Source organism: Acomys minous, assembly GCF_964271855.1.
Source record: "Acomys minous genome assembly, chromosome: 1".
Lineage (NCBI taxonomy): Eukaryota > Metazoa > Chordata > Mammalia > Rodentia > Muridae > Acomys > Acomys minous.
The window spans coordinates 120,875,572-120,887,979 of NC_140483.1; the positions used below are offsets into that span (position 1 = coordinate 120,875,572).

Here is a 12,408-nt window from a genome sequence, read left to right on the forward strand (position 1 = left end):
CCATGTGTGTCCCTAGTAGTCAAAGGACAGTATAGGATCTCCTGGAGCCAGTTATGGACAATTGTGAGCCCCCCATATGAACGCTAGGAATTGCTCCTGGGTCCTCTGTACCAGTAGAAAGTGCTCTAAACAGCTAAGCCATCTCTCTATCCTCTTATTAAAGTATATTTTGAATTGTATATATTAAACATCTTAACACTTATTAAAATACAATTTTCCCAGCCAAAACACTTCTAGAAAGACATTTTCAGACTAGTTATGTGACACAATGTTCATATATATTGGTACCAAGAGATTATAAATACCAAGCAGCCTAGCATCAGAACCTTCTTAGGTGAGACAGGGAGGCATAGTGGTACATGCCTACACTTATAGCATGTGGGAGACAGGTAAAAAGGAATTCACGGCTAATCGCAGCTAGAGTGAGTTCAAGGCCTCTATAGGCTACATGAGGCCCTGTCTCTAAATAAATATCTAGATATTTTTAAAAGGACAACAAAAACCAGAACAAGACAGGGCCAGATAGACGGCTCAGTGTGTAAAAGAAATGGCTGGTATTTTGGCAATCTTGTCCTAACCCTGTGCTATGACTGCCTAGACCTTCCTTCCTCAGCCTTCTAGCCCCCAATAGCCACATCTGCTTTGACCACACTCTTGGAACTGCTCATGACCCTGACCACGGTCCAGACATATTAACCAAAATAATGGATGTCTATGCAAGCTAAAATATAAATCTAAAACAACAGAGGAAGTATAAACCAAAAGTAATTGTCATGTAGTATCAGAAAATACTGCAAAGCTCTGAAAAACAAACAAACAAACAAACAGGTATTGCTAAGCCACTTACTCCCTCAACTAATGGTTTTGTCTTTTTTTTCCCCCCTGGTTTCTCACGACAGGGTTTCTCTGTGTAGCTTTGGATGTTCTAGTCCACTCTGTGGACCTGGCTGGCCTTGAACTCACAGCGATCCACCTACCTCTGCCTCCTAAGAGCTGGGATTAAAGGCAGATGCCACCATGCCAGGCAGTTCTATCTTTTAAACATTGTATCCCAGCCAAGCATGGTGACGCACATGTTTAATCCCAGCACTCAGGGAGGCAGAGGCAGGCAGATCACTGTGAGTTCAAGGCCAGCCTGGTCTACAAAGTGAGTCCAGGAGAGCCAAGGCTACACAGAGAAACCCTGTCTCGAAAAAATAAATAAATAAAAGCACTGTATCCGGTTCAGGGCAATGGTGATGCATGTCTTTAATCCCAGCATTTCAGGAGGCAGATACAAATTTGAGGCCAATCTGGTCTATTGAGTGAGTTTCAGGACAGCCAGGACTATGAAAAAAAACTTGTCTCAAAAACAAAACAAAACAAAACATAACTTAGGGTTGGAGAGATGGCTCAGAGATTAAGAGCACTGGCTGTTCTTCCAAAGGTCCTGAGTTCAACTCCCAGCAACCACAAGGTGGCTCACAACCATCTATAATAAGATCTGTGCCCTCTTTTGGCATGCAGTTGTACATGCAGGCAAAACACTATATATTAAAAAAAAAAAAAAGCTGGGCAGTGGTGGTACACGCCTTTAATCCCAGGACTCGGGAGGCAGAGGCCAGGCAGATCTCTGTGAGTTCGAGGCCAGTCTAGTCTACAAAGTGAGTCCAGGACAGCTAAGGCTGTATGGAGAAACCCTGTCTCAAAAAACAAAACAAAACAAAAATGAAAATAAAAGATAAATAAGGGCCGGGCGTGGTGGCGCACACCTTTAATCCCAGCACTCAGGAGGCAGAGGCAGGCGAATCGCTGAGTTTGAGGCCAGCCTGGTCTACAAAGTGAGTCCAGGACAGTCAAGGCTACAGAGAGAAACCTTGTCTCAAAAAAAAAAAAAAGATAAATAAATAGAGACACTATACCCTTGACACTGAACACCAAGAGACTCTGAGGCATGATCTCACTCTTGGTTCCTGGCTAATAAAAGGCTATCTATCTATCTATCTATCTATCTATCTATCTATACACACACACACACACACACACACACACACACACACACTAGGTTTTTCAAGACAAGGTTTCTCTGTGTAAACAGTCCTGGCTATCCTGGACTCGCTTCTGTAGACCAGACTGGCCTTGAATTCACAGCAATCCGCCTATCTCTGCCTCCCAAGTGCTGGGATTAAAGGCATGTGCCACCAAGCCCAGCAAGGCCACATATACTTTTAATTGGTTTAATTAGCATAGTTGTCAATAACAATCTCACCTGAATCACTTCACTGAGTCTCTTTCACATACATACAAAATAATTTTTAAAAATATTTATTATGTATAGTGCTCTGCCTGCATGTATGCCTGCAGGCCAGAAGAGGGCACCAGATCTCATTATAGACAGTTGTGAGCAACCATGTGGTTGCTTAGGAACTGAACTCACGACCTTTGTGCTCTTAACCTCCGAGCCAATCTCTCTAGCTCCTAAATAAGCAACTTTTAGACTGAAAAACCAAGTTTTAAAAAATCCCAGGTGAAACATCTAAATATTTGTGAAGTCGAATTTTATTAGCATTGCCAGATAAAATAAAAATGTACCATTTGATATTTGGGGTACATACTAAAAGTTAGTTGTTCATTGCCAAACATTCCCGGTGTGTGTGTGTGTGTGTGTGTGTGTGTGTGTGTGTGTGTGTGTGTGTGTGTGTGTGTGTGTGTGTGTGCGCGCGTGCACACACGCGTGAAGGGCCAGAATGTTAGTTTCTCAGAGAAAGGGTACCTCGGCAGATTGGAGGCAAGGAATGCCACAAAGATCACACCACATAACAGACCTAATGGAAGATATTTATTGGGAGCCAGGCACAGTGGTGCACACCTGTAATCCCAGCACTCGGGAGGCAGAGGTAGATGGATCCCTGTGAGTTTGAGGCCAGCCTAGTCTACAATGAGAGTCCAGGACAGCCAAGGCTACATAGAGAAACCCTGTCTTGAAAAACCAAAAAATAAATAAATACATAAATAAAAATTAAAAAAAAATAAAAGAAAAGAAAAAGAAAAAGAGAGGCTGGAGAGATGGCTCAGTGGTTAAGAGCACTGTCTGCTCTTCCAAAGGACCCAGGTTCAATTCCCAGCGCCCCACATGGCAGCTCACAACTATCTGTAACTCCACGATCTGACACTTTCACACCAATGCACATAGATTAAAACTAAATAAAAATATTAAAAAAAGAAAAGAAATTGAACTCAGATTGCCAGCCTTGCCCCACAAGCACCTTTCCCCACTGAACTGTCTGGATGACCCTAGTTGGTTTTTTTAAAGATAGGGCCTCTTCCTGGGTGTAGGAGGTACAGCTCAGAGTAAGCATGGGAGAACCCAGGACTGCTGATCACACAGGTCTATTTTCTTCAACAGAAGGAAATGAGTGATGCCTGGTCTCTTTAGAGTCAGCCTCCACCTGAGTCTCCCCCAAACCCTGAGCATTGTTTAGGCACTAATCCTGGGCTTTGTCTCTCAGTGAACAGGAGCCATCCTTATATATGAAAGAGGTCCCTTGTGCTTTGCATCCTCCACCGATAAACTCTATCCATATTACAAACCCTTCCTCCTTAGTCCCGGAGCAACCACGTGGTGGCTCCAAACCATCTATGAGGGGATCTGATGCCTTCTTCTGGCATGCAGGTGTACATGCACATAGGGTACTCATACATACTACATAGTAAATAAATCTTTAAAAAAAAAAAGTTAGAGCTGGGCGTGGATGTGCACGCCTTTAATTCCAGCACTCAAGAAGCAGAGGCAGGCGGATCACTGTGAGTTCGAGGCCAGCCTGGTCTACAAAGTGAGTCCAGGACAGACAAGGCTACACAGAGAGACCCTGTCTCAAAAAACCAAAATAAAACATTACTGGTCTTTCTCTTGTGTGTTATGGCTCCCAATTTTGCATTTTTTTTTTATGATTCGATATTTTTATATCAGGAAAAAAAGTCAGGGTTCCATCATTAATTCCATTGAATGAGTGCACAGCATTTGCATGAACTATCTCGGGGCAACATCACTACAAAACAGTTTAAATTGGGGGGGGGGGCGGGGAATCACTTCGAAAGGAAAACTTAATTACTTCAGGGTAAGTGTCAACGCCACTTGAGAACAGAGAACATAAGGCAGGAACATGGCTACCACGTGGCATGGGAACAGGCTGGCTTGAATCATAGTATTGCTTTTCTACATCAGGAGGCCCAAATTGCCCTCTAAGACACAAACAAATGGCAGAAAATGTCACCTTTTATGGGTTTTGTTCTTGTTATGTTCTTGTTTCTGTGTATGTTTCTCATGCTTTTTTTCTTTTTTGCCTGTTTTCTAAAGAGAGAGAAGGGGGGAGGAGGGCTGGAGAAATGGAGAGGTTAAGAGCACTGACTGCTCTTCCAAAGGTGCTGAGTTCAATTCCCAGCAACTACGTGGTGGTTCACAACCATCTATAACATGATCCGATGCCCTCTTCTGGCTTGTAGGTGTACATGCAGGCAGAGCATTGTATACATAATAATAAGTAAATACATCTTTTATTTATTTTATTTACTTATTTTTGGTTTTTCGAGACAGGGTTTCTCTGTGTAGCCTTGGCTGTCCTGAACTCATTTTGTAGACCAGGCTGGCCTTGAACTCAGAACGATCCACCTGCCTCTGTCTCCCAAGTGCTGGGATTAAAGGCATGCACCACTACTGCCCAGCTAATAAATACATAAATCTTGGGGGGGGGCAGGAAGGAGGGAAGGTCTGTGGAGTTGGAAGATCTTAAAGGAGAGGAGAGGGGAAACCATGATAAGCATATATAGCACAAAAAATTTTAAATTAAAAAAAATTGGGGGGCTGGAGAGATTGCTCAGCAGTTAAGAGCGCTAGCTGCTCTTCCAGAGGTCCTGAGTTCAATTCCCCACATCCACATGGCATCTCACAACTGTCTCTAACTCCAGTTCCAGAGGATCTGATACCCTCTCACAAACTTACATATAGTCAAAACACCAATGCAAATAAATACATTATTTCCTAACAAACAGTTTTAGCCAAGCACATGCCTGTAATCCCAGCTACTCAGGGAGCCAAAGCTGGGGAACTGCTCACTGGGGCAATTTAGTGACTGCGTGTCTCAACATGAAAAGGACTGGAGTTGTAGGTAATGGTAGCACACTTACCTGCCATGGGTTCATTTTTTTAAAAATTTATTCATCATATATTCACGATGTTTTACCTGCATGTATAACAGAAGAAGGCCCCAAATCTCATTATAGATGGTCGTGAGCCACCATGTGGTTGCTGGGAACTGAACTCAGGACCTTTGGAAGAGCATCCAGTGCTCTTTTCTTTGGAGCCATCTCTCCAGCCCTTTGTGTTTTGTTTTGTTTTGTTTTTTTTAAGACAAGATTTCTTTGTCTATCTATCCTTGGATATCCTGAACTTGCAATGCAGACCAGGCTGAACTCGAACTCAAGAGATCTTCCTGCCTCTGCCTCTGCCTCCCGAATGATGGGACTAAAGGCGTGCACCACCATGCCAGTCTTAGTCAGATTTTCGTAAATCCTGTTAGAATCTTGGATAAGTATTTACTGGCTGGGAACTGGCTCCTGAAAGCCCTGTAGCACTGTGTGTCCAGTAGATCCCAGAAGCAAACAAAGTGTCAGGTAAAACAAACACAGAAGCGTAGGAGAGTATGAAAAGCAACTCTTCGAACACATTAGTATTTCAATATAAAAATCAGAACCGTGCCTATGTATCATTAGCCAGTACTCAAATGAAATTCTGCTATTTAGAAACTGTTTACTATTATTTTGATATTGGGTATCATGCCCAGGGTACTCTATCACTGAAATAGAACCTCAGCCGAAGATTACAAAACTATCAAAGTCTCATAGAAATGATGGTCATGGATCCTATCCCTTTGGAACTATGAGCCCTCACATTAAATGTTTTCTTCTATGAGTTGTCCGTTTTTTTCCATAACAATAGAAAAGTAATTAAGATATCCACTCAACTAGTGTTTACTGTGTACCATGCATGGCAAGCTCTGCGTAGTCAAACTACATAGTGGGTAACAAGAATTACAGTGCCAGCCAGGCGTGGTGGCACACGCCTTTAATCCCAGCACTCGGGAGGCAGAGGCAGGTGGATCACTATGAGTTCGAGGCCAGCCTGGTCTACAAAGTGAGTCCAGGACAACAGCCAAGGCTACACGGAACCCTGTCTCAAGAAACCAAAAAAATAAAAAAATAAAAAATAAAATAAAATTACAGTGCCACACCTGGTTGGAGCCTGGGGCCTAGAGTCCCAACCATGCAGGGCCACTGGAGCCCAGGACTGAGTGAGGCTCATTCTCTGTGGCTCCTGGGTGTGAGGGCTGGAAAGGCTGAGAGACTATAAAACTGATGGGGTGGTTTATTGATTTGGTTTTTCAAGACAGGGTTTCTGTGTGTAGCCCTGGCTTTCCTGGACTCAACTTTGAAGACCAGGCTGGCTCTGCCTCCCAAGGGCTGGGATTAAAGCTGTGTGCCACCACAATCCACTCAGGTGGTTTATTTTTTAATACATTCAGGTTCTTTCTCATTTCTTACTCCATCACCCTTACTCAATTATAAATATTCCAAGTATTTCTTTATCAGATTTTTACAAGTCTTATTTTGTGGTTGTGTGGAGGGGGTGGGGCTGCAGGAAGCATACATACAACTGGAGGCAAGTGACAAGAGTTGGTTCTTTCTCTCCAAGGTGTGTGCCTACCAGGGCAGGAACTCAGTCCTCAGCCTTGCTAGTATGCACCCTTACCCACCAGTCCCTAAACTGTCTGTATTATGAAAAGAACAGTGGCACCAGGAATGTCTCCAACAAGATGGGAACAGACCTCTAGCTTTGTAGGACACTGATTTTGCCAAAAGCAGAGAACATCCTTATGTCTCTCGGAGACAGCAAATCGAGGAACAGCTTCAGCTTTGTTTTTGTTTTTCCAGACAGGTTTTCTCCGTGTAACCTTGGCTGTCCTGGACTCACAGGCTGGAACTCAGAGGTCCGCCTGCCTCGGCCTCCTGAGTGCTGAGATTTAAGGTGTACACCACCACGTGAGTCAGTTTCAGCTTCTTAAGTGAACACTGCTGTCTCTGCTCTGCATGATGGAGAAGGGCCCAAAGACCAAGTGTAGACATCTCCCCGTTAGGAAATGATGCTGGTAAAGACTGGTCCTGTTTCCAGGTGAACAGAATGCTCGAGACACAGAAGAAGAAAGCAGGTACACTTAACCAAGACACCTGAGCTCTAGAGCAAGCACACACATGCCAGCTAAGTGATGCTGGTGATCCTTGCTTTTCTGACATGTTAGAAGTCAGCATTATTTAAAAGAATACAAATGAGAACATTAAACTCAGTGAGCAAACAAGGAGGGTATAGTTATGTATGGCATGACTGGGTTTCACACTGTATCTTTACTTGCGGTGAGGGGAGACAGGGTTTGCCTGTGTGGCCCATGCTTATATAGTCTCAGAGCTGGGGGGGGGGGGGAAGGAAGTGTTTCGAGACAGGGTTTCTCTGTGTAGCCCTGGCTGTTGTAGACTTGCTTTGTAGACTGGGCTGGCCTTGAACAAAGAGATCCAACTGCCTCTGCCTCCCAAGTGCTGGGATTAAAGTCGTGCACCACTGCCTGACCATATTGTTTTTGTGACAGGGTCTCACAGTCTCACTTTGTGCCTCCATCTTGACTGCCAGCTTGGAATCCCTCCTGCCTTATCCTAAGTACTGGGCTAGTCACACCCAGCTCGTTGTCAAATACAGAGAACTGAAAATAAGATGCAAACACTGGCGCTGGGTAGGCTCTGTCAGTCAAGATGCAGTGCACAGCCATGAGGGATGTGCTCGGAGTCTCAGCACCCACAGAAAAAGCCAAGCACAGTGGTCTCGCACTAAGGAGGTGAAGCACTGAACTGCAGGCTTAATGAAGAATCCTCATCTCAGTCAGTTGGAGAAGGGATTAACTAACCACACACATGTGCACCTGTACAGCCCCTCAGACCTGCCACACAGACTTCTGGCAGCTGTCAGAACTTAAAAACTCACTAAGCTTTTGTGTCTCCATGGTAAACTAGGGCAAAGGTCCTACCACCTAGAGAATAGGCAGACTTCCCTACCTCCTGCCATCATCACCACATGCCTTCAAAAAAACAAAAACAAAAAGAACACAAAGATTGAGATTAAGCAGGCAAGTTTTATTATCAATGTAACAATTCTACAAAAAACGCAGTAGTACTGTAGTGCGCATCGCTGCCCATCAGTCCTTCGGAGCTTCGGGCAGGAGCAGCTTAAGGCATCAAGTATGAACTTTTTTCTTATTTATCTCAAGTGCCAGATCTCACCAATCTTCACACGAAATGCTTTTTTCTTCTTCTTTCTTCCCACTGCAGTTGAAGGGCTATTATTGTTGGTCAAGTAAGAGGGTAAGGTTTGACTTCCCAGTCAAGGTGTTAATGCAAACTGAAAACAGCAGCCACAAAGTCTGCATGCATGGCACTGCATCTAAACGAGGACAACATGGGTAACAAAAACATGTGCACTAATTGAATCACCTTCCTCTTGAGTGACAGAGGCAGCAGTACTAGCTAGGGCCTAATACTGCACTTCTGGAGCCATCAACACAGATAAACACCCCTTGCTAAACCCTGAGCGCTAACTGCTCAGCGTTTACCTCAGTCCAGTATGCTTACTACAGGTTTACCTTTTGAAGGTTTTAATTATTACACAGTTGAGGCATTACAGAAAAGGGCTACCTTAATATATACAAGCATTTACTTCGGTTAGTATATTGCTTTCCAGAATACACTGTCCAAATAGTCTTATTTTTGTGACATTAAAAACTATGGAATTTCTCTTATTAAAGTCCAAACCATCAACAATGAAAAAAGTACAATATAAAATAATACGCATGAAGCCGAACATTCAGTCAAAGCTCAAACTAGGAATTAGTAACTACACGTAGCTGCTTCATTTTTGGTTTCAAATTTTGGCCCCCACTTCATTCTTATTTACAACTGGTACCTGTTGAGGAAAACAGCCAAGCCCTTGAACTAGGTGTGTGTGTGGAAGGGGAGTCTCCGGGTGCGTATGTGAAGACGGGGTACTGGGACAGAACTCGGGGCTCAAGCGTGCTAGGCAAGCTCTCTGCCACCGAGCTACAGGCCCAGCCTGCCTGAGGTTGTTTTTAAAAATCTCTGTTTTTAACTATAAGGCACCATGATGGCCTAGTGAAGAAAACTAATATTTGGGGAAAATACTAGTTTTAATTTTATTCCTTTTCTTAATTTGGAATTTAAGTATTATACGAAGTTACACTTAAATTACTTAGCAACGGGGTTTTATTTTACAGAACACAGCGAGCTAGAAAAGTGGGAATACACAATGAAGCTTCCATAGCACTTAATGGTGCATGGTGGATGCGAGTGGAATTTTCTTACTCTAAGGCTTAAACTTAGGAAACAACTGATGCCACTTTAGCTGGAAGTGAAACATTTGACTTCAAATTCACATTTTAAATTCCTATTTGCACTCAGCAAGGAGCCACGTGTGTGCATGCTGCTTGCTATTAAGGTTTGGCGTCACTGGCTCAACTTTTTTCACTCCACCAGAAGATAAAGCCTAGCCTACTGTCCAATCATGCTGGCTGAAAATCCTGCAGCCTGAGCGTAGACAAACAATCCCCTGAAATTGCTAGAAGTTTTCTTGTCTGATAGCTTCAGGATCACCATACGTCTTTCAAACACTGAAAGGGTTAAAAAAAAGAGAGAGAGAGAATATTATAATCTCTAAACTTAATTTTTCAAATTCGTAAGAGACTAACATCTTTCAGACAGTTTCTATTTCACAGTGGCATTCACACAGGCAATGCGTGGAGTGTAACAGACTAGCAGAGAGGTCTGTATGGCGCTGGCATTTCTTGTAATTCCCTTCCCTTTGTATTACTGAACGTACTTAACACATGACACTGCATCTGCCAAATTCATTTGGGTTCCACTTTACACACTCTTCCGCGTGGCTCAGTGTCTAACATTCTTCTAGCACTAGACGTTCAACTCAGTGTTAGAGGCTTTACACAGCAGGAGTGCGGATATGGTGGCATACATACACCTTTAATCCCAGCAGCGTGAAATTGGAAGCAGAACTTGTGTGAGCCCCAGGACAGTCAAAACTACAGAGAGATCTTGTCTCAAAACAAAACAAAACAAAAAAACCAAAACATCAAACCAAACTAAATGAAAACACAGGTCTGGGAAAAGGCTCAGTGGTTAGGACTGCCTGCTGCTCTTCTAGAGGACTAGATTTTGGCTCCCAGCTGCCTGTTACCCCGGCTCTAAGGGTTCTGATAACCTCTGTTGGCCTCTATGGACAACCATGTACACACTTACGTGTATGCGCATGCACACACAAATAAATAAAAAAAATCTTGAAAAACAACAAGAACAATAAACTTTAGGTCCAGGCGTGGTGGCGCACACCTTTAATCCCAGCACTCAGGAGGCAGAGGCAGGCAGATCGCTGTGAGTTCGAGGCCAGCCTGCTCTAGGACAGCCAAGATAGCACAGAGAAACCCTGTCTCAATAAAATAAATAAATAAATAAATAAATAAATAAATAAATAAAATCCTGTAATTCTAGTGTAAATTTCAAATGTTTTCTAGCAAAAGCATTAAAATTAATAAGCAGCACCAGCCATGACGATGGCACATAAACTGTCAAACAGTTCATTTTCACACACCCTGTAGGTCTTGACCCCTTTGGCAAACTTCTATCTCTAAAAAAACAAGACGAACAAACAAACAAAAACTTACATTACAATTCATAACAGCGGCAAAAGAACAGTTATGAAGTAGCAACAAAATGATTTTATGGTTGGGGTCACCACAACACAAGAAACTGTGTTAAAGGGTTGCAGCATCAGGAAGATAGAGAACCTTAGCGTAGCTTTTAGGTGTGGTACGATGTACCTTGATAGTCAATTAAACCACTGACCAAACTCAGGTCCTCACACACACTAGGGTACGGAGCACACCCCCAGTCCCTATGGCCACGTCGAAGATGGGGAGCGGGAAGCAGTCAGTCAGTGTAAGCTGGCACAAGAAGCCATCTCTACCCGCAGAGCCACATGTGGAAGTTCAAACAGCTGGGGATGACTATCAGAAGGGCCAAGCATCAGCCTTGATCATGTACAGGCTCTTGTATGGTCATTTCCCCTTCCTTTTTTGTTTTGTTTTGTTTCCTTTTCTTTTGCTTTTTGAGACAGGGTTTCCCTGTGTATATCAGGCTGCCTTTGAATCCAAGAGATCAGTCTGCCTCTACCTCATGAATGTGGGATTAAAGGAATGCAACACCATGCCCAGTTTCCCTTCTTCTTTTTTTAAAAAGATTTGTTTATTTATTATGTATACAGTGCACATTAGATCACATTATAGATGGCCGTGAGCCACCATGCGGTTGCTGGGAATTGAACTCAGGACCTCTGGAAGAACAGACAGTGCTCTTAATTGCTAAGCCATCTCTCCAGCCCCGCCCCCCTTCTTCTTTTAAAACATTTTATTTTGTATTATTTTTAGTTACATGTATTCATGTGTGTCTGTCTGGGAATACGTGCATGTGCGTGCAGGTGATGGAGGAGGTGAGAACATGCCCTGGAGATGACGTTACAGGTGGTGGTTAGCCCCCTGACATGGCGTCTAGAAACCAAGTTCAGCTTGTCTACAGAGCAGTGTGTACTCTTAAGTAAAGCACTGAACCATTTCTCCAACCAATTAGTCACTATTCTCCAAATAAGCAACGGTGGCAACAGCGGCAACCAGGCCAGGTCTGGCAGTGCACATTTGTAATCCCCGATCTCAGGAAGATGAGACAGGAGCACCGACCCCAAACTCAAGGCCACTGTGGGCTTATATATAAAGTATCAGAATAGCCAGGGGACACAGCAACACCAGTGTGTGTGTGTGTGTGTGTGTGTGTATTGCGTGTTTTCGAGACAGGGTTTCTCTGTGTAGCCTTGGCTGTCCTGGACTCACTTTGTAGACCAGGCTGGCCTCAAACTCACAGCGATCCAGCTGCCTCTGCCTCCCTGAGTGCTGGGATTAGAGGTGTGCGCCACTGTACCCAGCTGATCACTTTGCATTGTATCATGACTAGTTTAGAAATAATTCAAAGTATATGGGAGGATAAATGTAGGCTACAAGCTGATGCTATGTAACCGTATATGAAGGTCTGGACTATGTGTGGATTTGTGGTACATGAGGTTTAAGTCAAATCCCAGGGCTGGCTGGAACAGATAGACCTAGGTGGAAATCTTTACACACATAGCTTCCTCCTATGCCATTTTATTTACATGGCATATTAAAAAAAGAAAAAGAAAAACCCAAACACCTCAAAAATTAA

At 43.5% G+C, this 12,408-nt stretch overlaps 1 protein-coding gene across 6 annotated transcripts in view; it reads right to left on the minus strand.

Moving 5' to 3' along the window:
• Positions 1-8,190: 8,190 nt before the first annotated feature.
• ESRP1 (epithelial splicing regulatory protein 1) overlaps positions 8,191-12,408 on the minus strand; it is a 53,944-nt gene continuing 49,726 nt past the window's right edge. For all 6 annotated transcript variants that reach the window (XM_084798927.1, XM_084798928.1, XM_084798930.1 and 3 more), the window contains one exon: positions 8,191-9,758. Coding sequence is in view for 2 of the 6 variants with exons in the window: in XM_084798929.1 (XP_084655055.1) it covers positions 9,738-9,758 (21 nt within the window). In the remaining 4 variants the exon portion in view is untranslated. The remainder of the gene's footprint in view (positions 9,759-12,408) is intronic.